Source organism: Ochotona princeps, chromosome 29 (genome assembly GCF_030435755.1).
Source record: "Ochotona princeps isolate mOchPri1 chromosome 29, mOchPri1.hap1, whole genome shotgun sequence".
NCBI classification, from domain to species: Eukaryota; Metazoa; Chordata; class Mammalia; order Lagomorpha; family Ochotonidae; genus Ochotona; species Ochotona princeps.
In genome coordinates, this window is record NC_080860.1 from 17,390,673 (window position 1) to 17,418,410 (window position 27,738).

The 27,738-nt window shown below is 46.0% G+C and overlaps 1 protein-coding gene across 6 annotated transcripts in view; it reads right to left on the reverse strand.

Moving 5' to 3' along the window:
* PRR14L (proline rich 14 like) overlaps positions 1–27,738 on the reverse strand; it is a 60,173-nt gene that overhangs the window by 23,472 nt on the left and 8,963 nt on the right. For 5 of the 6 annotated variants that reach the window (XM_058656812.1, XM_058656811.1, XM_058656816.1 and 2 more), the window contains exons 2-3: positions 25,305–25,833; positions 2,560–2,632 (exon numbers count right to left, since the gene is read on the reverse strand). In XM_058656812.1, the coding sequence (XP_058512795.1) occupies positions 2,560–2,632; positions 25,305–25,778 (547 nt within the window). In that variant the 5' untranslated portion in view covers positions 25,779–25,833. Of the gene's footprint in view, positions 1–2,559; positions 2,633–25,304; positions 25,996–27,738 lie in introns of those variants that run through there. The other variant, XM_036496436.2, reaches the window with a different exon arrangement.

A 27,738-nucleotide genomic window follows, 5' to 3' on the forward strand; every position in this document is an offset into this window, starting at 1 on the left:
AGCCTCAAGATGCTGTAAAAAGTAACCTAGCAGGGTTGGCACTCTTGGTGTAGTTTGTTCAGCTGCTGTGCACAGTGCACAGTGCCCACATGGGTGCCGGTTTAAGTCCATGTACTCGGGGAAAGCAACAGGAGATGGGCCAAGACATGGGGGCCCTGCATTGTATGGGAGACCCAGATGAAGCTCCTGGCCGTCAGCTTGGCTCAGCACTGTTTGTTGTAGCCAGCTGTGAGTCAACCAATGAATATAAGGCTTCTCTTTCTCTCCCTCTCTTTCTCTGTAACAATGCCTTTTAAATAAATAAAGAAATCTTAAACAAAACAAAAAGCAATCTAGGTCAGTGTAGTGGGGCATTAAGTTAAGCCGTCCTGGCAACGCTAGCATCCCACATTGGAGTACTAGCTTGAGCTATGCTTGCTCTGTTTCTATTATAGCTAGCTCCCTTTGGAGGTCTTGCCCTATTACATGCAAGGAAGGAAACATGCCCACCTGCCGAAACTCATAGCCTTGGCTTAACTCTAGCAGCCTTATATTTCCTTCTCTGATGTACCCACCATCTCAGCTTCTGCTTGCCAGGGTCAATTTCAAGTATTTTTTTGCCTTATCGCCTGCTAGTGAATTGACATTTTACATCAGTCCTTGGAAATCTGATGGCACCTTCTCCATGGGCCCCACTGCCAAACTCTGCACTCTACTCCAGATCTTATCTCCTAACCCAGAGCACATTAAGAATTTGTTTTGTGACATGTTCATTGTTTAGCATAGTGCAATGTGCTTTCATGGACATGGGGTGATGTTAGTGTAGTGTAATAATTTATGTTTTCAGAGGAATGAATCTGAATTCCTTGTACAGAATTGTTTAAAAACTGAAGCTAAGCTATTATACTCTCTCCTTAGTGTGTTGTGTTGTTGTTTTTTCCTTTTCTATAAATGTTTCACTCAGAGTGCTACCAGGTTACCATGGTAATTCTTTACAGTCATATGTCTGCTGCAGCTTAATTAGGTGAAATGAGAACAAGCTTGCCACTTAAAAAAAAAGGATGTTTGTGTGTTAACCCAACGGAAACTTTAATTATAAGAATGCTATTTTGCCTGCTATTCTTTATTTCATGACTGTGTGGGGCAGGGTCCAGAAGTGACTTTGAAGGAGCAGAGATGGGTAGGATTAGGGGTACCATTTTGCAAGGTGCTCTGACTAGTACCCTTCTCTTTCAACTGTTCTGAGTGTTAGTTAAAATGGGTATCACAGCAGAATGTTCTATTCTTCTGAAACAATTTTTGAGTTCCAGGGACTTGTTTGAAAAGGTTATGTGTAAGAATGATAGAAAGATGCCATTACAACACCAGTTTCATCTCTAAAATGCCACTCCTGTCTGGGTCTCACCTTCCTCCTCAATCCATTTAAACATGATCAACTTTGATGCTTATACACAATCTCTACCTCAAGGAACAAAGCAAGATAATGGAATTGCCTCAAAAAACTCTCCAAGTGATCCAGAGTGAAACTCTCATCTGCGTCCTGGAGAACAAGAACGAGATGCACTGTCATGTGTGCTAAGCCACTGTGGTGGGACTCTTCTGTCCCAGTAAAGGCTTCCAACAAGGCAACATAAAAGCCATCATACAAACTCAAAGATTTCACATCAACAGTAAGGGCTCAACATACTGTTAGTGGTGAGGAAAGCATTATGGAAAAACTAAGAGACAAGCTAATGGGGACTGGCATTGTGCTGTAATGGGTAGAGTTGCTGCCTGTAGTACTGGCAGCCCATATGAGCACTGGTTTGAACCCCAACTGCTCCCCTTCTGATCCAGCTGTCTGCCAATGTACCTGGGAAAGCAGTGAAAGATGGCCCAATTACTTGGGCCCTTGCAATCATGTAGGACACCAGAAAAACCTCCTGGCTCCTGGCTTTGGAGCACCCAGCTCTGGCTGATGCAGCCATTTGGAGAGAGAACCTGTAGATGGAAGATCCTTTTTCTGTCTTTTCCTCTAATTCTGTCTTTTAAATATACATAAAGATTTTGAAAAGAAACATGAACTATTGTCAAAAATAAAGCACTAGGAGTGTGTGTTCTGCGTAGCAGTTTAGATACTGGTTAAGACGCCCGCATAATATATCACATTGAAGTGCCTGGCTTCACAGCTAGTCTCAAGCAGCTGACTCTAGCAACTGGATTCCTGCTACTCACGTGGCAGACACAACTGGGCTCAACCTCTCGGCTTCGGCCTGGCCCTGGCTGCTGGTGTGGACACTTGGGACATGAGGCAGTCAATGAGATCTCTCTCAGAAACAATAATGACGACGATGATGACGTAGAAATAAGGCCCTTCTATCTGTAACTGTTTTCAGTAACATTAATAGATGGATCCAAGTACATTCACGGCTGATACAGTTAAGTCCGTCTTGCAAGGCAGTGTCCTGTAACCCTTATATTTTTTCCATGTAAAATCAGTACTGAACTATAAAAACGGGTTTGGTAAAGGAAAACAACAGCAGCAGCAACAACAACAACAACAACAAAAAACAACCACCAAGATTTCAGACAAACAGCTACCTTTATTCCTAAGAAAATCTTCCGGGAGGTCTGTACATAAAAGTTCTTTGCTGGACTGTATCAGGAGGTCCTCCTACAGCAAAATAAAAATAAAAATAATAAACAAAAACAGAAAAATCCAGATGTTATGGAGGACTCAGAGACATCTGTGACTATAAGTGTCAATCTTCCTGACAGTCTCCTTTGTGACCCCAGGAATGTGCTGGCGGTCACAAGGATTGGGATCTAAGGGAAACCCATCTTTAAGTATAGCCGAATTTCTAGAACTTGAGCTTGAAAAACCACAAGTTTTTCTGAAGAATAATAGATCAAAAAATGTCAACCTGTATGGCCAAAACCCAAACCAAACCAAACCAAAACTGGTAAATGCCTTCTGAAAGAAGACATAAATTGCTGCAATGTCATGCTTTTTCTACTTGGGAGGAAAATATTAAGAGACGGGATGTATGAGCATCTTAAGTCCTCATTAGCCATCTTGGATATTATAAATCCATTCTCCCCCAAACCTCTTAGATTGGCCATTTTCTTCCCATCACCCTTCACTGAAGGAAAGGGGCAAGCATCATCAGTGGCAACTGGTTTCTTTCCACTGATGAAACTCAGAAAAACATGACTGGGCAGTGCCGTGCCCTTCAGCCTCAGGATGGTAGGGTACCACAAGCTCCAGCATCCCTTGTCTAAAATGTTTAGAACCTAAAGTGTTTCAGATTTTTATATATATGTATAATCACTGCAGTGCATTTGGGGCCTGAGTCTGAACATGAAATTCATTAATATTCACATACATTGTATACATATTATAGCCATGAGATTTTTATACAATATTTTCAGAAAAGCGTTTTTTAAGATTTATTTATCTGATGGACTTACAATGGAACTGTTTACTATATCTTGACAAAAGGATTCTGGACTCTCTGCCATTGTCCGTGCCCGCAATGATGGACATATGACTGAGTATGAAGAACTTTATGTTAGTAATGATATAGCGGAACTGGGGGGGAGGGGATAAAGGAATATGAAACTGTATTATAAAATAACAATAATAAAAAATGTATTAAAAAAGAAAAAAAAGAAAAAAACAAAAAAATATTTACATTTATTTGGTGAGAATAATTAAAAAAAAAGATTTATTTATCTGAAAGGCAGAATTACAGAGACAGGGGAAGAAAGGGACTGATTTCCCACTGGCTGGTTCCCACCCCAAATGGCTTCAAGAGCCAGACCTGAGCCTGGGTCTGCTCAAAGCTAAGGGCCTAGAATCCCATCCCTGTCTCCCACATCGCTAGCACAGGCCCGAGTACTTCTGCTTTCTCAAGCACGTTAGCAGGGAGATTCATTGGAAATGGAACAGCTGGGACTCATACCAGTATTCTCACAGGAAACTGGCACAGCAGGTATACATCTAGCCCACTATGTCACAAGGCCCTTGGAATGCCTTTCTTTTTATATTTGACAAGCAAAAGCAGAGTGAGAGTGAAGAGAGAAATCCTTTACCTGCTGGTTTACTCTCCAACTGCCTGAAACAGCTGCGACTGGATCAGGCCAATGCCAGGAGCCAGCTGCTCCACATGAGTAACACAGGCTCAAATACTCGAGCAATCACTGGTTCCTCTGAGGATCCGCATCAGGGGGAGTGGGATCAGAAGCAGTGGGGCTATCCTAGCACTCTGGCACAGAATGTGGGTGTCCCAAGCAGCAGCTTATCTATTATGCCACAATACCTGCTTCCTAACATGCCTTGGTTTTGACGGCTCCCTGCCACACGAGATCAGCTGCGGCGTCTTCTGCGTGTGGTACCACGTCAACAATCCACAGATTCAGATTTTGAAAGATCTCAGCTTTTTGGACTGAGGCTGCTCAACTTGTATTGGGCTTACTAGGTAGGCCTCTATCACTAACCAATGATGGATGCTTTATATTAAGCATTCCTTCTGGGTCACCTCTCCCCTCTCCAAAGTTTTAACTGCTATTTCTACACTGAATGGAAACTTCTGTTGTGAAAACAGAGCTCAAGCGGCTAGCATCGTGGTATAGTGAGCTAAGCCTCCACTTGTGGTGCCAATCTACCCCCATGGGCTCTGGTTTGTGTCCCGGTTGCTCCACTTTCTATCAAGGTCCTTGCTAATAGCCTTGGAAAGCAGCAGCAGATGGCTCAAGCCCTTGAGCCCCTGCACCCGTGAGGCAGACCCAGAAGAAGCTCCTGGCTCCTAGCTTCCGAAAGGCTCAGCTCCATCCACTACGGCCACTGTGGCCATTTGGGGAGAGAACTAGTGGATGGAAGATCTCCGTCTCTTCTCTCTTTAAAAGAAAAAGAGAGAAGAACCCAAGGAAGGGAAGAGGGAAGGAAGACATTAGCAGTGGCAAATATAGATGGACACAGACAAAACCTAGTCATCTGAGGAACTGAGGGAAGAGAACTAGAAGAGTCAGACACAGAACACGAGTACTCTTTCCTATTCTGTTGAAGTGTAACTGGTTCACAGAGTACGAAGTTATAAAGAAGCACCCACTCACTATACTTGGAGGGAAAAGGTATACTGCACAGATTCCAGCAGGAAAGCACACTGAACTTATTTGTAAATGACAGAAGAGAAAGCTCCTTTTTTTTTTTAAGCTAACATCTTTCTTTCTGCCTTAAAAAGAATCTAGTCAGAGTCAACAGAGAAAGCAAGACAGAGATAAGAGATTTTTTTATCACCGGTTCACTCCTCAAATAGCCACAACAGCTGAAGCTGGGCTGACCTGAAGCCAGGAGCTACGAGTTTCTTCTGGGTCTCTCATGCGAGTTTAGTGTCCCAAGGCCTTGAACCCTGCTCCACTGCTATCCCATACCAAGCAGGGAGCTGGATCAGAAGATGAGCAACTGGAACTCCAACTGGGAATCAAGTGGGAACCGGACGCCTCAGGCGGAAGATTACAGCACTATGACATTACACTGGCTCCTGAGAAAGCTTTTACCACAGAAGGAATGACTGGAATAGAAAACCACCATTCAGAAATTACCACAATAGCAATTATCTCAAACAAGAACCATTAAAACATAATAAAACTAGAGGCCAAATATTTCAAAGAGAAACATTTACATTGTCTCAATCTCTCCCCCCAGAAGATGCACATTAATTACAAAGGGAAAAACTAACTTCACAGTGGAGCAAAATCCACCAGACCCCGCTCAAACTATCCAAACCAATGGAACTAAACCCTCTCCCAAAGAATGAGGCACCTGGCACAGGAGGCACCAAAGAGAACTAATTTCACTTCTGTGGTACTCCTGCACCAAAATGCACAACCAGGATCTAACCACAAGAAAGCAGAGACGAGCCAATATAGAAATGTTACAAAATGGCCTATGCTGTTTAAAAGAATGGAAGCTAAAAAACTTTCCCAGAAAACCATAGGATGGTCTAAAGCCTTGGGATCCGGCACCTGCGTGGGAGACCCAGAAGCTCTTGGCTCCTGATTTTGGATTGGTTCAGCTCCGGCCATTGAGGACACTTGGGGAGTAAACCAGTGGGTGGAAGAGCTCTCTTTCTGTATATCTGCCATTCTTTCTTTTTTTTTCTTTAAGGATTTATTTATTTTTCTTTTTTTTAAAGATTTATTTATTTTTATTGGAAAGGCAGATATACAGAGAGGAGGAGAAACAGAGAGGAAGATCTTCTGTCTGACGGTTCACTCCCCAAGCGGCCACAATGGCTGGAGCTGAGCCAATCTGGAGCCAGGAGTCAAGAACCTCTTCTGGGTCTCCCACACAGGTGCGGGGTCCCAAAGCTTTGGGCCTTCCTGAACTACTTTCCCAGGCCACAGGCAGGGGGCTAGATGGGAAGCGGGACCACCAGAATTAGAACTGGCACCCATATGGGATCCCGGCATGTTCAAGGCGAGGACCTTAACCACTACGCTATCATGCTAGGCCCTATTAATTTTATTACAGAGTCAGATATACAGAGAGGAGAGACAGAGAGGAACATCTTCGGTCCACTGATTCATGCCCAAGAGAGCGCAACAGCCGGTGTTGTGCCGATCCAGAGCCAGGAACCAGGAACTTCCTCCAGGTCTCCCATGTCGGTGCAGGGTCCCAAGGCTTTGGGCTGTCCGTGACTGCCTTCCCAGGCCACAAGCAGGGAGCTGGATGGGAAGTGGGGCTGCCAGGATTAGAACCATATGGGATCCTGGTACATTTAACCCGCGAGGACTTTTAGCCGCTAGGCTACTGCGCTGGGCCCTATTTCTGCTTTTCTAATAAAAATAAGTAAATCTTAAAAATAAAACAAACAAAAAAACCTCTCCCACAATAAAGAAGATGAATGAAATACATAACTGCATGTGACAAGTGATCTTACATTTATATTGCATTTTATTTTAAAAAATGTTTATTTTCATCTACTTGGAAGAGACAGAGATAAACCAGTTTTTCACCTGCGGGTTCATTCTCCAAATGTCCATTATAGCTGGAAGTAGGATAGGCCAGAGGGCCAAAGCCAGGAGCCCAGAATTGCAACTGCATTTCCACACTGGTGGCAAGGGCCTAGGCACCTGAGCTCTCTGCTGCCTCTCAAGAGTGCACTGTAAGCAGCTGCATCGGTCAGCAACTGAACGGGCATTCTCACATGGAAAGCAGGCGCTGCAAGTGGTGGGTTGTAAGGTTGCTACACCATAAACTCCTCCCCCTCCCAGAAACAAAGTTTTTTTTTTTCTTTTGTGAGGGAAAAAAATAGCAGTGGGATTATTGGCCAGCCATGAATATGATCTGTAGATTGGATAATAGCACCTGGAGCAGAGTTAATTTCCTGATTCTGATGAATGTACTCTGGCCAGGTAACACACTGTCTTTGTTAGGAAATACACACTGGAATATTTAGACATCATGCTTGCTACCCTGTTTTAAAATTACTCAGGAAAAACAGGCAATGTGGTAAAATGTTAACAAGTGAGGTATGTGCATGGGGGATTACTTGCACTGTTCTTGCCACTTGTTAAGTCTGAAGTTATTTCAGAAGAAAATGTTGAGAAAATACTTACGCATAGCTGCATTTGCTACTGCTTTCTTGCTTTTCTAGTTCTCAGGATGACAGTGAGGTGTGTGATTAGATATTATTTAATATACTCTTCCGTGTTCCTGCTTTGTGGAAAAGGACCAATGCTAGAACAAAAGATGACAGGATGAGGGATCAGAGTTCTGTTCCCGCCTCAGGCTCTCACCTCCTAGCCACAGGTGCTGACAGCAGCCTCACGGGTGGATGGGCACAACTGAGACTCCTTGCCGGAACACGCTGGCAGAGGGTGTTCCACAAGCAGAGGCTTCTATCATTCATTACCATTCTCATTCTGGTTATCCCTAAGGGGGGTAGGGGGGAACACTAGAACTCTGAGAGGTTCCAATATGTCAGCTGGGGTTGGCTACATACAGACTCCCAAGGTCTTCGGTGAGCTTCCAGGACTGACCCTCACTGGCTCTAGCCCCTGGAAAGACTGCTGAGATTTTTCACTCGACCCCATCTGTTGCTCTAAGGAGGTGTCCTTGGTGGAGAGGACCCAAAACATCCTGCCAGAGTGCCAAAAGTCACTGCTTCGGTCATGTCCCATTTTCCTTGGTTAGGATTTTTAAATGGGGAAGGCGTGCAAAACAAGTTCAGGAAAGAGTCATTCCACTGTCCCTCTGCCTCACTAGGTTCTCTTTTAAAAGGTTTTAAGTCAAGGAGTGGGTGCTGTCTCAGCTACTCCGCACTTCCGATACAGTGTCCTGCTAACACGCACGCTCTAGGAGCCAGCACACGATGATCCAAGTGCTGTGACCAAAGCCCTGACTATTGTGGATATTTGGGGAGTGACCCAGTGAATGGGAGATCGACCACTCTCTCTCTCTGTCCCTGTCACTCTAAAAATGAACAAAAGAGAAAGAAAAATAAGAGAAAGGAAGCAAGTGCAAAAAAGGAATTTTTAAAAAAGGTTCTGAGTCAAGAAAACCAGTCCATTGAATGGACTGGAAAGAAAACAGTCCCTTTGCACAGCTGCTGAGATGCCTGAATCTTAGAGTTCCTGGGTTCAGCTTTGAAGTCTGCTTCTGCTTCTTGCTTCCTGCTAATGCATGACCTGAGAGGCAGCAGGCTGGAAGTAGCTGGGTCCCTGCCACCTGCGGAACAGGGGGCTTTGGCAGGAGGCATTTGGATGACTGAACCAGCAAATGGTTATTTCTCTGTCTTCAGGCCTTTCAAATAAAATGAAAATAAATAAGAATTTAGAATAAAAACAGGAGGAGGAGGTGGAGCATGAGGCTGAGATCAGATATGAGGAATCCCCAGCCCCACCACCACAGCGGTGGGCCACCTCCAGATCAGGAGGGGGGCTCTGCCACGGGGGTCCCTGACAGTCTTTTTGTTGGAATGGACATGTACCACCATAAATAATTCTTTGTAATTGCCTCATGCCCCACAAAGTGAGCTGTACAATAAACATTTGCAGAAACTTATCAAGACAAACTCTCTCGTTCCTATAATCTTATCAGCTGAGAGTTCCAGCATACCAGATGTGTAGTAGTAGTAGTAGCAGTCTTAAAACATTTTTCTATCAACTAGATTTACTTACATATCAACAGTTGATCATTAACGTTTCCGGCAAAATTTTTCTTGAATTAACTTGACAGTTTCTTGAATTAACAAGATAAAATTTTCACCTGGATCCCTCTTGCATCATGGGATGGGATAATTGTAACGAAGGTACTTCAAAAGGGAAGGGAAGGGCGCAGTGGCCTAGCAGCTAAAGTCCTTGTCTTGAACGTGCCAGGATCCCATATGGGCGCTGGTTCTAATCCCAGCTGCTCCACTTCCCATCCAGCTCCCTGCTTGTGGCCTGGGAAAGCAGTCGAGGACGGCCCAATGCTTTGGGATCCTGTACCCACATGGGAGACCTGGAGGAAGTCCCTGGCTCCTAGCTCCGGATCAGCACAGCACTGGCCATTGCGCTTACTTGGGGAGTGAATCAGTGGACGGAAGATCTTCCTCTCTGCCTCTCCTCCTCTCTATATATCTGACTTTGTAATAAAAAGAAATAAATCTTAAAAAAAAAAAAAAAAAAGGGAAGGGAAAAACTGAACAAAAAATAAGTTTGGGACCAGTGCTGTGGTGCAGCAGGCTGAATCCCTGCGCCTGGCAAGGCAGTGAAAGATGGCCCAAGTACCTGGACCCTACCACCAAATGTGCTAGACCTGGATGGCGCTCCAGCCTCCCGGCTTTGGCCTGGTCTAGGTCTGGCTATTAGCACAATTTGGGGAGTGAGTATGAGCGTGGAACACTCTCGGTTACTGTTTCAACTTTACGTTAATATACATTAAAACCCCTTATGTGTAACATAAAAAAATGGCAAAGAACACAATGTTTTTCCAACTGATGTCAGACCCATTCTCTGCCTCCTGATCCAACATGTCTTCTGGCTGCCTGATGCTTTGGAATAAAAATTAATTTAGGAAACTTCTCTATAAAATTTTGACAAGCTGTTAGGAGCATTTAGAAAAAAGCTACCACAATGTTCACTTGCGTTCTGATTTCCCATTAAAAGTTGGCTGTAGGTTCTACAAACAGTCATTGATTCATTCATTTCTGAGACTAGTTTAGAGCAGGAGAAACCAATACCTGGAGGGACATGGATGCTGGTTGAGTTCTTCCAAGCTTGCTGGGTCTGAGTCTGGGACCCTGCTGGTTACCAGAGCCCTGCCCATGCGCACTCTCCCAGACCTCAGCTCCAGAGGAACAGGCCATGGCACATCACAAGAGCAGGGCAGGGCTGGCCCCACTGGGGACAGGACTGTCTATACACCGAATTTTCTAATGACAGGGACCAAATGAGGAGTTACTTTCTATTTCCTGGCATTTGTAGAAACAGCTATACTGAGTTTTATAGCTTAAAATATTGTAAAAAAAATAAACTTTTATGTCTTCAGATGGATCTTTCAGTTTCCTAGACTATCTAACAAGAACTGCAAAACAGTAACTTAAAATTATTTTTACACAGTTTACAAAGGAATTTTATCCTACGTATCTCAACTTGGAGCAACGGCTGATCTAATTAAATATAGCCATCAATCATGCAAACTGTACAAGGCATTAATAACATTCCTTACCAAACATAACTGTTGAGATAATGGAGAGGGAGTTCTATCCTAAGTCTTAGTAGTGTACTCTGGATATTTCTCTATCACACATTGAACAACAGGAGACGAGAACCATGGGCAAATCCAGACAAGAACTTACGGCCACCAATTTTACTGCTGAGTTCATGAAGTTCAGATTTTTTTTTTAAATTTTATTTATTTTTATTGCAAGGTCAGATACACAGAGAGGAGGAGAGACAGAGAGGAAGATCTTCCGCCCACTGATTCACTCCCTAAGCGGCCACAATGGGCAGAGCTGAGCTGATCCAAAGTCAGGACTCTGGAACTTCATCTGGGTCTCCCAGGCAGGTGCAGGAATCCAAGACTTTGGGCGGTCCTCAGCTGCTTTCCCAGGCCACAAGCAGGGAGCTGGATGGGAAGTGGAGCTGCCAGGATTAGAATCAGCGCCCATATGGGATCCTGGCGCATTCAAGGCAAGGACTTTAACTGCTATGCTAGTGCCCCATGCCCGAAGTTCAGATTTTATAACTTATATAGCCTTTTAATCTTTACAAGGTCTCCTTTTAAACAAACAGCAGGTTCTTTTCATGGTTTTGCAGAATTCCCTTAGGATCAAAGATACTCAGGATTCGAAGCAGTATGTTTGACACACATTTAGTGCAACAATCTTTCATTAAAGGAAATTCACACAAAATGCATAAGATTGGGTCTCTTTTGAACACACTGCTAGCAACCACCTTTCTCCAGGGACTGTGTTTGGTGCAGCAGTTACGATGCCCCTTTGGGGACATGCCAGGCTACAGGGTCCTTTGGCATGCAGGAGGGGCATGACAGGGTGTAGGGTGTACTTGGCTGGGCCAGGCTGCAACAACTGCCACTGAGAGCTGAGACCGTGGATGGGTCACGCTGGGCTGGGTCAAAGCACTCACCAGCACATGCACGACCTGGGGCTGAGAATAGGCCTGGGGTGGGCCAAGCTCGGCTAGCATGCTGCACCCTCTGGCACATCTGAGAGCCAGAATGGATGTGGGTCACCCAGACTAGGCTGTTGCCATAGCTGGCAAATGCGAGGACTGGGTGCAAGTCGTGTGGGCCATACCAGGTTGGGTTGAAGCATTCCCCAGCATATGCAAAACCCAGGGCTGGGAATAGGCCTGGTATGGAAACTCTAGAGAGTTCCCTGCTGGGCTACAGCCCACACTGGTGCATGTGAGAGCCAGGACTATGGGAGGACTAGGTCTGGGAGCAGGCCTGGTAGGGGAACTACAGGTACTGCCCTGCTAGGCTGTACTGTACCTATATCATAGGTGAGCAAAAGAACCAGTGCTGGGAGCAGGCCAGGTTGCACAAGGGAATGGCACCTGTTGGCATATGTGAGGGCTGGGTCGAACTGACCTAAGTCACAGTACCTGTAAGTGTACATAAGAGCTGCATGGGATGTGAGCTGGGCTGGGCTGGGCAACAACAGAGGCTGGGCAGGCCTGGTGGGGGCAACTGGAGGTCACACCAACTAGGCCATGACACCCACTGGTATGCATGAGGATTGGGTCTATGGCAGGCTGGCTAGGCTGGGCAGCTACATCCACTGGTATGTGCCCTGGTTGGAGCACGTGAGACCAAACCCAGTGAACAGAAAAGTCAAGTCTGCGGTCACCCAGGGCAAGGTTGCTTGGGGGACTCCCTGACTAGACCACTGGACTCACAAACCCTGGCCACAGGGAAAAATCAAAATGTGTGGTCAGACCTTGCAGTACACGTATCAGGACTGGGCCTCTTCAGTCACTGATGCCTGTTAGTGCACAACATGCTCAGATGCATACTGGGGACATGATGGCCAGTTCATCTAGGCCAGCAAGGGACATCGACTGCCTGTCAGAGGATAGAGAGCAGAACAGGTTGGACAATCCTGGCCAAACTTTGCAGTATCTTCCTGGGTCTGTGGATGTGTTAAGGTGGAATTTGTAAATCAACAGATCTTGGAGGTATCATCTTAACCCTGGAGCAAGGAAACCATTCTTACTCACACTGGGGTCTCTAAGGTGTCATCAGATGAATGTCCCTCATCCCCTGGTGTGGTGTGACAGTAAGGAGTGGACTCCTCTTCCTCCGTAGACACAGAGAAAAAAAGTCTGAAACATCCCACCCACGTTCCTCCATGCCTAGGCCTCCCCACCTTAACTAGAAGCCCACATAGGCATGCAACCTTCTCAACTATGTGGATAATACTGAAAAGGAAACTAAAAAGAGAAAAGATGTCCCCTTGGGACTCCCTCACCCCCTATCAGAATCCCTAGGTTTGAATCCTAGCTTCACTTTCCAGCCAGCATTGTCAGCTAATGCATGTCCTGGCAAGCAGCAGATGAGGGTTGAAGTGTTTGGATTCTAGCCACTCACGTGGGAGCCCTGGATGCAGCTCCCGGCCTTGGCAGGGCTCAGTCCTCCCTACTGTGGGCATATGAGTAGTGAATCAGCAATAGAAGACATTCTCATTTTTCATTTTTTGAAAGTCTCTTCAGGGCCGGCGCAGTAGATAGTGGCTAAAGTCCTCTCTTTGCATGCCTCGGGATCCCATATGGGCTCCAGTTCTAATCCCAGCAGCCCTGCTTTCCATCCAGCTCCCTGCTTGTGGCCTGGGAAAACAGTCAAGGAACGCCTGAAGATGCTCCTGGCTTCAGGTCAGCACAGCTCCAGTCGTAGAGGTCAACTGGGGAATGAATCATTAGATGAAAGATCTTCCTCTCTGTTTATCTGATTTTCCAATAAGAATAACAACAACAACAACAATTTTGTTTTTTTAAGTTTCTCCAACAACATATTTTGGTGATCAACAGACACTGTGTTGCTTACATAATGTCTCCTCCATATACCATCACACAGCAGTCCCTCCCTATCCACTGTGGGTATATTCAAAGCCTCCCAAGTGGGTAAATCAAACCAGCACAATAGCCTAGTGGCTAAATCCTTGCTTTGCAACTGCCAGAATCCCACATGGGTGGTGGTTGGTGTCCAGGTTGCTCCACTTCCCATCCAGCTCCCGGCACGTGGCCTGGAAAGCATTTGAGGTTGGCCCAAAGCCTTGGACTCTGCATCCATGTGGGAGACCCAGAAGCCAGAAGGAAACTCCCGGCTCCTGGCTTCGGATCAGCTCAGCTCTGGCCGTGGCAGCTACTTGGGGAGTGAACTAGTGGACACAGAACTTTCTGTAAATTTGGCTTTATAATTAAAGGGAAATAATAAAACTACCAAAATTTGATTAGCATTTAAAAAACAGATCATAACAATATAACAGAAATATTCAAAACTTTTGAATGGTTTCTGGAACTTTCCATTTAATATTTTCACACTGCAGCTGACTGCAGGTTAACTGAAACTAGAGTAAAACCGTAAAAAAGAGGGGGCTGGGCCCGGCGGCGTGGCCTGGCGGCTAGGGTCCTCGCCTTGAATGCCCCGGGATCCCATATGGGTGCCGGTTCTAATCCCGGCAGCTCCACTTCCCATCCGGCTCCCTGCTTGTGGCCTGGGAAAGCAGTCGAGGACGGCCCAATGCACTGGCACACTGCACCCATGTGGGAGACCAGGAAGAGGTTCCAGGTTCCCGGCTTCGGATCGGCGCACATCGGCCCGTTGCGGCTCACTTGGGGAGTGAATCATCTGACAGAGGATCTTTCTCTCTGTCTCTCCTCCTCTGTGTATATCTGGCTGTAATAGAATGAATAAATCTTTAAAAAAAAAAAAAAAAGAGGGGGCTGCTGTATCTGCCAAAAAAGCCATAGTGACCTTCATGTTACCGATAAGAGTTCCCAACTTCTTCTATGTCTATGTTGAGCACAAGCTTATATACCAGATCAAAAGCTTTTACAACACATTCAATCCAGGCAGATCTACCTCTGGGGAGGTGGGGGGACAAAACAAAACAAAACACATAGGCAAGTTTTAATGCTCTATAGTTTTTACCCAAGCACTGGGGAAATCAACAAAAAACTAAGGGTAGCATCAAGCTGGTAAGGTGGCACACGGATGTCACACGGCCATTTCTTTATATTCCTGAGGCACAGTTCTTAAACAGGACCAATTATCCTTGTATCTTGGGTAGTAACCTTTGCACGCACCATAGTTGCGACCTTTCTCCTCCATGACTGCAGTTCAGAAGTGAACGCATGCTTTCACGACTCTGGCTCCCACACTGTCCTTCCCACTGTGCATATTCTGACAGCCTTCTCTTCTAGGACTGACTTACTTTTCCCCTCTCCAACATAACTAGTAATGAGTTTTGGTACCTTTGTAACAATCCTACTGTAAGAAAATATTTTCACTGGTTTATGCTTTCATGATTGAAATATTTATCTCATAATCAGATGACAGTAATAGCTATGCAACAATACAAATGTACATTGAACTGAAACTTGAAAATGACACAGTGTGCCAGCACAGCAAAGCAGGTTAACCTGCTGCTTGGGAGGTGCATCGCCTATTGGAGTGCCAGGTCAAGTCACAGCTGCTCTGCTTCCTGTCTCTCTTCTGCTTTTGATACAACTTTTTCCTAATGTGTACCTAAGATATAGCAGGTGAAGCACACGGGTCCCCGATACCCATGTGGGGAGACCCAGACTGAGTTCCAGGCTACTGGCTTCAGTTTGGTCCCTGTCCTTAGGCTATGCTACCATTTAGGCAGTGAATCCAACACATAGAAGATCTCTCTTTTTTGGCCTTAAATGAAAATAAATTTAAACAAACATGCTAGGGCCAACATTAAAGAGTAAGCTGCTTTTGGGACTGGCCTAGAGCAGTGGGTTAAGTCACCCCCTGTGATATCAGCATCCATGGTAAATGCCAGTTGGAATCCCAGCTGCTTCAAATCCAATCCAGCTCCTACCTGGCAAGGCAGTGGAAGATGACCCAGGTACGTGAGCCAGTACAACCAACGTGGGAGACCAAGTTGCAGCTCCTGGCTTAGGTTCCATCCAGCCTCTTTTGTTGGGGCCGTTTGGGAAGGAACCACCAGATGGAAGATTTCTCTTCTGTAATGGCCCTTCAAAAATAAATGCTGTTAAAATTTTCGATTTTGGGCCCGGCGCTATGGCCCAGCAGCTAAAGTCCTAGCCTTGAATGCGCTGGGATCCCATAAAGGGACCAGTTCTAATCCCGGCAGCTCCACTTCCCATCCAGCTCCCTGCTTGTGGCCTGGGAGAGCAGTCGAGGACGGCCCAAAGCCTTGGGATCCTGCACCAACATGGGAGATCTGGAAGAAGCTCCAGGCTCCTGGCTCCAGATCGGCACAGCACCGGCTGTTGCGGCTCACTTGGGGAGTGAATCAGTGGACGGAAGATCTTCCTCTCTGTCTCTCCTCCTCTCTGTATATCTGACTTTGTAATGAAAATAAATCTTTAAATGGATTATCGTAAATGAGCAGTTAATCCACAGACTTTATTCAAATCCTGTCAATTCATTTAGCCGTTGTCTCTCTTCAGCCTTTCTAAATTGAGGTAATTCCGTTAGGTATTATTCACTTTTCATGAACTTATAGTTTTAAAGAGAACATCCCTCAGTTTGGGTTTGTCTGATATTTTCCTCAGAAAGATATTTGAGGGGCCTAGCATGGTAGTCTAGTGGCAAGAGTCCCTGCCTTGCATGTGTCAAGAGCTATAGGGGTGCTGGTTTGTATCCCAGCTGCTCCACTTTCCATCCAGCTCCCTTCATGTGGCTTGGAGAAGCAGTAGAGGATGGCCCAAAGTCTTGGGACACTGCATGCACGTGGGAGATGCAGAAGAAGCTCCTGGCTCCTATCTTCGTAGCGGCTCAGCTGTGGCCACTGCGGCCTCTTGGGGAATGAGCCAGCAGATGGAAGATCATTCTGTCTCTCCTCTGGGTAAATCTGAATTTCTAATAAACAAACCAACAAATAAACAAATAAATTTATTTTATTTTAAGCAGATTTGAGATACTCCTTTTTAGGGCAGCAATGCATGGAACTAATGTGAGTTCTTTCAGTTTTCCTTGTCAGAGAAGAAATGTAGAGTGTATATAGCTGCCTTATTCCTGGGAAAGTAAACTGTAATCACTTGGTTGGAGTGGGGCTAGCCATTCCACTCTAAAACTATTAATTCCATTTCTGCAATTAGTAAGTATCCTGGGGCTGGGCAGCTGGCACAGCAGTGCAGACATGACTTGGGTTGCCTGCATTCCACCCACGTGAGAGTGCCGAGGTTCAAGCCGCCACCGTCTCCAATTCCAGTGACCTGCTAATGTGCACCCTGGGAAGCAGAACATGAAGGCTCAAGCATTTGGGTCCCTGACACCCATTCAGGAGACCTGGAAGGAGCTGTAGTGTTCTGACTTTGATTTGGTCCAGCACCAGCTGGTGGGGGCATTTGGGAAGTGGATAATTTTTTTTTTTAATTAAAAGAAAAAAATGTCTTGGAATGGGCATTGTCATGCAGTGGGTTAAGCTACTCACTGTGACACCTGGATCCCATACCATCCACGGTTGTTTCAGCTCCAACCCAGCTTCTTTTTTATTTATTTTTTAAAGATTTCTTCATTTTTATTGCAAAGGCAGATATACAAAGAAGAAAATCTTCCATCCGTTGATTCATTCCCAAACAGGCAGAACTGAGCTGATCCAAAGCCAGGAGCCAGGAGCTTCTTCCAGGTCTCCCACACGGGTGCAGGGTCCCAAGGCTTTGGGCCGTCCTCAACTGCTTTCCCAGGACACAAGCAGGGAGCCAGATGGGAAGTAGGTCAGCCAGGATTAGAACCAGCGCTCATACGGGATCCTGGTGTGTTGAAAGCGAGGACTTTAGCCACTAGGCCACCATGCCAGGCACCAAACCCAGCTTCTTACTAATGCAGCTTGGGATGCAACAGATGATGGCTTCAGTACCTGGATGCCTGTCCTCCAGGTGGGAGGCCCACATGGAGTTCAGATGTCAGCCTGGCCCAGCCCTGGCTGTCCTGGGCATTTGGGGAAAGAACTGGAAGACTAAAGAAGCCTCTCAGCCTTTCAAGTAGATGAAAATAAACATTAAAAAAAAAGTATACTGTGAGAAGAAACTCAGTGTCTTTGTGTATACTTCTCAAACTTTTTCCAAAGATTGATTTATTTTTATTGGAAAGGCAGATTTACAGAGAGGTGAGACAGAGACAAAGATGTTGCGTATGCTGGTTCACTCTCCAAGCAGCCACAACGCATGGAACTGTCACTCAGAAGCCAGGAACTTTCTCCGGGTCTCCCATGTGGGTACTGGGTCCCAAAGCCTTGGTCCATCTTCTACTGTTTTCCCAGGCCACAAGCAGGAAGCTGGATGGCAAATGGAACATTCAGGACACACACCGCTGCCCATATGGCATCTTGGGTATGCAAGGGGAGGATTTAGCCATTAGGCTATCACGTCAGGCCTCATTTCTCAAACTTAGTAACTATTTTAACATTCAGTGATGATTCTTTTTTTCTTTTAACATTAATTACCAAAGTGAAGAGTTTTGGAGACTTGGGTGTGAGCCTCTAATGAGGATGGGGAGGGTAGGTGAGATAAATGACTGATTTCCCTCCTGTGTCCCTTGGGGGAGAGTGCCTCACTCCTTGCTGTCACACCACACACCGATGATTCATGCTTGGGATGAAACCTGCTCTTTGGATATAACCCCCTAGTTTTCTGGGTATTTCTCACCACAGATGGGCCTGTTAAAGGCTTCACATGTATTTCTACACTTCCTGTCCTGGAACAGCTTTATGTCCACGGAGTATGGGCTTCCTTTATCGGGAAACAATATTTAGAAACCATGATCCAGCTGTGTTTGCTAAGATGAGGTGTCTGTCACTGAGTCAAGGCCCCAGCTCATGCATTCGCACACATGTACTTCTAATTACATCTGAATGTATTATCCAAACGCTTATTCCCACTCCTTTGGCCCATTCTCATTCTCTACCCCTGCCCTACCCAGTTTTCACTCTTGCTTCCACTCCTTAGAAATAACTCAGTTTTTATCTATCATCCTGAGTGGGATAGATACAGCAGGGCCTGTCAGTGGCTCAGCTGTCTAATCCTCCCCCTTTAAGCACCAAGATCCCATATGGGCACAGGTTAGTGTTCCAGCTGCTCCACTTCCCATCCAGCTCCCTGCTTGTGGCCTGGGAAAGCAGTCGAGGATGGCCTAAAGCCTTGGGATCCTGCACCTGCGTGGGAGATGGCAAGAGGCTCAGCTTTGGATCGGCTCAGCTCTGGCCACTGAGGCCATTTTAGGCGTGCATCAACGGATAGAAAATCTTTGACTTTCCTTCTCTACAGATCTACGTTTCCAATAAAAATAAATCTTTTTTTAAAAAAGATTTATTGGGCCCGGCACCGTGGCCTAGTGGCTAAAGTCCTCGTCTTGGACGGCCTGGGATCCCATATGGACGCCGGTTCTAATACCGGCAGCTTCACTTCCCATCCAGCTCCCTGCTTGTGGCCTGGGAAGGCAGTCGAGGATGGCCCAAAGCCTTGGGACCCTGCACCTGCGTGGAAGACCTGGAAGAGGTTCCAGGTTCCTGGCTTCGGATCAGCGCAGCATGGGCTGTTGCGCTCACCTGGGGAGTGAATCATCGGACGGAAGATCTTCCTGTCTCTCCTCTCTGTATATTTGACTTTTCAATAAAAATAAATAAATCTTTAAAAAAATTTTTAATAGAAAAAGATTTATTTATTTTCATTGGAAAGGCAGATATACATAGAGGACAAGAGACAAAGAGGAAGACCCCTGTCCAACGGTTCCTTCCCCAAGGGACCGCAACGGCTGGAGCTGAGCCAATCCAAAGCCAGGAGCCAAGAGCTCCTCCAGGTCTCCCACAAGGGTGCAGGGTTCCAAGGCTTTGGGCCGTCCTCGACTGCCCTCCCAGGCCACAAGCAGGGAGCTGGACTGGAAGCGGGGCCTCCCGGATCAGAACTAGCGACCATATTGGATCCCAGCGCGTGCAAGGTGAGGACTTCAACCACTACAGTATCGCACCAGGCCCCAAAATAAATAAATCTTACCAAGAACAAAACATCCTGGTGCCCGGTGTCGTAGCCTAGCAGCTAAAGTCCTCAGCTTACATGTGCTGGGATCCCATATGGACATCTGTTCTAATTCCGGTGGCCCCACTTCCCATTCACCTCCCAGGTTTGACCTGGGAAAATCATCAAGAACAGCCCAAAACCTTGGGATCCTGCACCCACATGGGAGACCCAGAAAAAGTTCCTGGCTTCTGGTTTCAGATCGGCTGAGCTCCAGCTATTGTGGCCACTTGGGGAGTGAACCAACAATGGAAGACCTTCCTCTCTGTTTCTCCTCATCTCTGTATATCCGACTTTCCAATTAAAAGGAAAAAAAAAAAACCCTCTTTATACATATTTTAAGAAAGACAAAACCCTAAACATGTAATTTCCAGCAAACTGTGATGGTAGACAACATTTCACCTGCTGTTACAAGGTGTTGCTGAAGGACAGCACTCCATTGGGCAGCTGGTTTCCCCTGGACTTCTTTCTCTTTGCCTTTGCTGGTTTTCCTCTGTATCCTTTCACCTCTTAGCTGTGAGTACTCTGAAAAGCTGAGCTCCATATACATCTGGGAACCAAATAGCTTGGAGGTGATCCTGGGGACCCCAACACACCTGGAGCTGACTCTCCCTTGTCAGTGCACAGAGAGCCTCTCATTCCTTATTATAATACTTCATACATGTACGACTATACACTATTATTTATTCAACTCTTCTGCTCTACAGAGAATTTTGAAATTTCTCCAATAGGGGCTGATATTGTGGTGCAGCAAGTGAAGCAGCCAGCACGCGGTACAGGAGTACCATCCACGTCCTGCCTGCTCTGCTTCCAATTTAGTAGCGAATGATGGTCTGAGTTCTTGGGCCGCTACCCATGTGGGAGACCCAAACGGAGTTTCAGGCTCCCTTGCCTGGACCAACCCTGGTCATTCTGGTTATGTGAGGGGAGTGAACCAGCAGATAGAAGATCTCTGTCATTCTGCAAAAGAGGAAGCGCTAGGGCACCAACTAGGATCCCTAGATGGAAGACCAGTGGAACACGATCCAGTTCCTTGAACTTCTGCACCCAAGAGGGAGACCTATGAGAGGTTCCTGGTTCTGGCTTCAAGCCTGGCCCAGTTCTAGCAGTCAAGCAATGAACTGGTAGGTGGAAGACCTCTTAGTCTCTCCTTTCTCTCTCTGTAATTTTTCGAGTAAGTGTTTTTTAAGAAATAAAAAATGTTTCCAATACTTTTCAATTAGAAACTGCTACACAGTTTGCAGTTACATATGCAATTCAGAAGAATGTCTATTTCCTCCCAGACTTGCTAACAGAAAGAGCTGCCATATGTTTTCCACATCTACTAATCTGACACATAAAAAGTGGAACTTATTGGTTAACTCTTCGTTTTTTAAAAATTACAAACCCATCTTTACATATACTCAACAGGCGCCATATACAAAGAGTGAATTATCAAATGTCCCCCCCCATTAAAAATTGGGGTTTGGGCCAGCACTGTAGCATAGCAAGTAAAGCAAATGACTGCAGCACCAGCATCCCCGTATCAGTGCTGATTTATGTTCTAGCTTTTCTACTTCCAACCCATCTCCCTGCTAATGCTGGGGAAAGGGGGAAGATGGCCCAAGCACTGGTACCCACCACCTACCTATATGAGAGACCTAGACCGAGATGAAGCTCCTGGCTTTGGTCGGGCCCACACCTGGCTGCTGCAGCCATATGGGAAGTGAACCAGCAGACAGAAGCCCATTCTCTAACTCTAACTTTCAAATAAATAAATGAATAAAAATGGAGCTACGTGGGAAAGTGTGTGGTACAACAGTTAAGATGCAATTTGAGATGTCTGCATCCCATATCAGAGTGCCAGGGTACAAACCCCAGTTTTACTCCCAATACCAGCTTCCTGCTAACACACAGCCTGACAGGCAGCATTTGATGACTCAGGTCCTTGGGTCCCTGTGCCACCCAGGCGGAAGATCTGAACTGAACTTGGACTCCTGGCCTAATGCAGGAGTAGAGCAGCACATGAAATTTTTTCTGGTTTTGTCTGTCTCTCTTCCAAATAAAAATAACTTTTAATTGGGTTTTGTCAATTCCTGAAACCAAGAATTCTCTCTGTATTAGACATAAGCCCTTTACCTACAATGCATGATGTAACATCTTCTCCTCAGTGTGACTGCTATCTTTTCACTAAGTGGTGTCCTGGCAACAAGCTCTGAGATGTCTGGCTTTACCAACTTTCTGAAAGAGTACACAGAGGGCAGGCTGCTCTTCTGAAGGTCTGCACATTCAGATATCCGCAGGCTCTGTGTCCTGAGGCTCAATGGGAGCTACTGCTGTCCCCTGTCCATGGAGGAGCTGCACAGTGCCCAACAGGGCCCCTTAGCTGAAGAGCCCTCCAAGTCCTTGAAGGTCTCTCCTGGTCTCATGAGTGCTTTTGCCCACGGCAGACACCCGGCAACCAGGCTGCCAGTGGTGCGTTTAAAGCTTCTGTCATTAGATGAAATCTTATCCACAAATGCATTCCTGAGTTCCTACACACCTCTCCCACATGTCACCAACAAAACTATGAAGCTCAGCTGTCACCTACCCCGCCCCAAACAGACCACAACCACTATCTCTTGGCTCAGAGAATGCACACCTCTTAACAATAATAAAGAGCACAGATCTTTCTTGGCAGCATACAATTCAGTCAATTCTAACTGACCAGCTAAAACTTTTTTTCCAACAAATACTTTTGTTATTTCCTTTTGCTTCACAGAATTCAAAATAGTATTTACCAGATCAGGTGCAATGACTCAACAGCTAAATCCTCTCTTTGCAAGCTCCAGGATCCCACAGGGGTCCCGCTTCCCATCCAGCTCCCTGCTTGTGGCCTGGGAAAGCAGTCGAGGACCGCCCAAAGCCTTGGGACCCTGCACCCGCGTGGGAGACTCAGAAGAGGCTCCTGGCTTCAGATCGGCTCAGCTGTGGCCGTTGTTGGCCGCTTGGTGTGTGAATCAGCAGACAGATCTTTCTCTTGGTCTCTCATCCTCTCTGTAAAGCTGATTTTCCAATCCAAAACAAAAACAATAAATCTTAAAAAAAAGGGGGGAGGGGTAGGTGAAGAAGGAAAGAGAAAGTGAGATACGTGTTTCATCCACTGACACACACCCCAAATGGCCCAAAATCAAGGTATGGGTCAGGTCAAAGCCAGGAATTCCATCCAAGTCTCCCACACGGGGAGCAGGGCTCAAGCAGTTGGGCCATCATTCACTGCTTTCCCAGATGCAATAGCGAGGACTGGAAGCAAAGCAGCCAGGAGCCAAGCAAGCATTCCATGTGGTATCCTGGGATCTTCAGTGGTGGCTTAACCTGCACTGCCAGAAGTCAGTCCTTATGTATATTTATGAAAGTATGTATGTCATAGTCACTAACACCATGCTCAACTGCTACTCAATGCTTCATTTCCAGGTACACTCAATATATGTAGCCTTTTTTTTTTTTTAAAGATTTATTTATTTTTATTGGAAAGTCAGATATACAGAGAGGACCAGAGACAGAGAGGAAGATCTTCTGTCCAATGGTTCACTCTCCAAGCTACCACAACGGCTGGAGCTGAGCCAATCTGAAGCCAGGAGCCAGGAGCTTCGTCTGGGTCTCCAACACAGGTGCAGGGTCCCCAACACAGGTGCAGGGTCCCGAGGTTTTGGGCTGTCCTCAACTACTTTCCCAGGCCACAGGCAGGGAGCTAGATGGGAAACGGGGCCACTGGGATTAGAACCAGCACCCATATGGATCCCAGGGCGTTCAATGCAAGGACTTTAGCCACTAAGCTATTGCGCCAGGCCCTATATGGAGCTTTTCATACCAATTAATGACTATTATCCATAGAAAGAAATAATGTCATCAGATGGAGTATGGAGCCTAATCCAGAGAACGTGAATGTATTACTGGGTCTAAAAATTACAGCTTGCATACCTACTGTGTGTGCTTACGAAGTGCTAGCAGAACACAGCCACACTCACTCACACATTGTCTAGCTGCTTCTAAACCACAACAGCAGAGCTGAGTAGTTGCACAGACTGACTGCAGGTCTATAAAACACGTATGATAGGGTCTTTCACAGATAAAGCTCACTGACATCTGGCCTATGATAAAGAAAGTAAGGTTGTTTTTTTTTTTTTAAGGATTTTATTTATTTTTATTGGAAAGTCAGATATACAGAGAGGAGGAGAGACAGAGAGAGATTTCCCGTCTGCTGACTCATTCCCCAGGTGGCTGCAACAGTAGGAGCTGAGCCAATACAAAACCAGGAGCCCAGGGCATCCTCCGGGTCTCCCACACAGGTGCAGGGTCCCAAGGCTTTGGGCCGTCCTCAACTGCTTTCCCAGACCACAAGCTGGATGGGAAAAGGTGCTGCTGGGATTAGAACTGCTGCCCATATGAGAACTTGGCACATGTAAGGCGAGGACTTCAGCCACTAGGCTACCACACAGGCCCAGGAAGTACATTTTTGGCCTCCTTGACAGATGTTCTTTTTAAGGATGTGAGTTCATTAGATTATCACAATTTCTTAACCATTATTTCCCATCTAATAAAATCCTCCTATTGTGAATTTCAAGTTTACAGAAAGAAATTTAATTTCCCATGCAAACATGCCTCTAGGGAAAAGACTTACTGAGCAGCTAGTATGATCATTCCTACCAAGTCATGGTTTCACAGACTTTCTGGGGTCAGTGCTGTGATGCGACAAGATAAGCCACCATCTATAATGCTGGCACTCCATGTGGGTGCCAGTTCAAATCTTGGCTGCTCCCCTGCAGATACAGCTCCCTACGAATGCACCTGAGAATCTGAGGGAAAACGGCCCAGGTACTTGGGTTCCTGTACCTGGGTAGGACACCAAGCTGGAATTCCAAGCTCCAGGTTTTGCTGTAGCCCAGCCCCAGCCATTGCGCTTACTTGGGGGGTATATGAAACAGCAGATGAAACATCTCTTTCTTTCTGTCCTATCCCCTCTCTCTGCAACTCTGCCTTTCAACTCAATAAATCTTACAAAAGTTTTTTTTTTTTTTAAAGAGAAGACTTTCTGCTTTATGCTTCAGTCTTTCATTAAGTGTATTAGCATGGATCAATTCTTAAAAGACCATTGCCTCCGTTACGCCGAATAAAGTCAAGTTTCCGGACATGTAAAAGGATCAGCTACTGAAATCCAGCCTGCCTTCCGTGTATCCCTTCTAGGAATGGGCCCTCTGCTGACCCTAATTGGGCCAACAGCCTCCCTCAAGGGTTTCTCTGTAACACCCCCCATTCCGCCCTAACCATGACACTACCAAGTCCACATCCCTTCTTAGCATCAGATGCAGAAATATCACAATTTTTACTACTACCAGATTCAAGATTCCACCTAAAGCGGATGTTTCAAAGAAGTGACATTTCTTCACTTCCATTTTATAAATTTTTTTAAAAAACCATCAAAAAGTTAACATCAAAATCAGTATATTATATGTTATATATATTATGTATATATACATATATATAAAATATAAAAGCTACCTGTTGGCACTTGTACTTCATCATGAGAAGTGTTACTCTGGAAAACTGTCATTCACACCCAACTCCTCTGAATCAAGGTCTCCTCTTACCTGGCTCGGGCTCATCTTCTCTTCAGCAGCTGTACCACGTTCACTCGGGTCTTGCTCCGCTCCCTCACCGGGCTCTCTTACAATTTCCGCCTGGTCCCCTTGATCTCTGAAGACTGTTAGCTCCATGCTCTTGGTTTTCTCTTTCCTATCCAAGATCCCCGAAGCCACAGACCCTCCTGCTGGGGGGTCCACTAGCCCACACCACCCAGGCTCAGCCCCATGATCCAAAGTCTCAGAGGTGTCTTCATGACAACTTGCTGCCCGGGTCCTCTGCAGCTGCGAGGGCGGTGCCCTACTCTGACTTACAAGAGAGCTGGAGGCTCCAGGCTTTAGATCTGGAATCACACTTGGCTCAGAGTCAGCATGAAGCTCTTTGGAGACACTCACTGGGAGTTCAGAGTATAATTCCTGTACCACGGCAGACATGGAGGAATCAAGCGGAACTGGCTGAGTCTCTACTCCGGAGGACAGCATTGGGGCTGGTGTAGATTATGGATGGAGTCAAGTCTTTTACACCAAACGGCTCACCCTGACACAAATCAAAGGAAGGGATAAAAGTTTAAAAATCTTGACAGGGTAGAAGAAAGCTGTCTCAGTTCAAACTGGCTAAAATATTAAAGTTGAATTCAAATGCCAGTATTCTCTGGCACCAAAATCAACAAGCTGAATTGAGGGGTGGGGAGTATCTTCACACTTAACAGGCATCAAACTAACTGCAATTCACTCATATTGCCTTATTAACAATATTGACGATAAGATATTCCTAGCCCAGAAAGACTTGCCATCAACCAGGGCCTGGCTCTTATCCTTTTTTGTTCACTGATGCTTCCTTCCTGCGGTTGATGAGTATGTGTAAAGTGAACTCTTACCAAGGACTCTAATGCACTGACTTTTCCCCTTTAAAGAGGATATGGGGCCCGACGTGGCTCGATGAGTTAAGCCTCCACCTGCAATGTCAGTATTCCACATGAGCACCGGTTAGAGCCCAGCTGCCCCACTTCTGACCCAGCTGTCCAGTAATGCATCCAGGCATGCAGTGGAAGAAGGTCCAAGACTTTGGACCCCAGCACACACAGGAGATCTGGACAAAGCTCCTGGCTTGGGCCTGGTCCAGTCGCAGCTAGTGTGACCGTGGGGGGAGCGAACCACTAGATACAAGTTTCTGTCTCTACGTAACTGTTTTTCTGATAAATACATCTTTTAAAAAGATACGGAGAAGTAACAGCAATTCTTTACAGCTTACCAAATACTTGATCTGTATCTATCCAGACTAACACAAAACAGCCCTACACCCGCTCTCCAGAAGACTGTTTTCTGATTTTCCCTGCAACATTTTGAGATTTTCTGAGTGTTTTCACAAACAGAACTCACTGGATTCTGACAATAACCCTGTGAGCTATGTAGGCCAGCTCTCATCTTCCTGATTTAGAAGCTCATACCACACCTGAGGAAGTGGAAAAAGACCTGCCTAAGATATCCATGGTTATTTGGCAGAAAGTGAGGGTGGGGGCACCCAGAGGCTTCCAATGTTGGCAATGTTCGCTTTCTTGCAGATCTAAGCAGGTCATAATACTGAGTCACAACAGCGGTCCGGTGTTTTGGAGCCCATAAGTCTTTCAACTTTGGTCTATAAAATACGAGCAACACCCACAACAAAATCCACTCTGACATGACCAAGGCAGAAATCGCGTAACCAAGTAGGACACATCATGCTTTTATTCTGATTCTCCTTCCAGCCCTAGATGGATTTTAAGGAACTCTCCTGAAGGTAAGAGAATGCAGAGCTACAATGCTAACTTAGACGCAAGACTTAACACATGAAAGGCTTTCCATAAACACTGCTGAGACAAATGGACTCCTTTTAGAATCCTTTTGGCCATTTGTGGGTGATTGTTGGAAAAGAAGGTTAACAGAAAAGAAAACTGACGTCAAAAGTCAGTAGCAAGAGTTCAATTTTCACAGGTTCAGTTTCCTTCTCCCAACAACATACAAGTCAGTTTTTGGTGTTAAAGCACATGCAAGGGACCGCAACCAACCATGTACGATGGCTCAACCAACTAATCCTCCACCTCCAAGTGCTGACATCCCACTGCTCTGCTTCCCATTCAGCTCCCTGCTTATGGCCCGGGAAAGCAGTCAAGGACGGCCCGAAGCCCTCCCTACCTGCTACCTGTGTGGGAGACGTGCAGGTGGCTTCAGATCAGCTCAGCTGCAGCCACTGCGGCCAAATGGGGAGTGAATCAATGGTGGAAGATCTTTCTCTCTGTGAAATCTGCCTTTCCAATAAAAATACATGAATCTTTGAAAAACAAAAAGAAACATACACAAATAAAAGAATCAAATGCTGGGAAGAACACTGTTGAGATCCAGTTTCTCAGTGGCGACTGGCGTCTTGGGTCTGTCCTAAAGGCCTCTGCTTGTGCTGCCCACCACT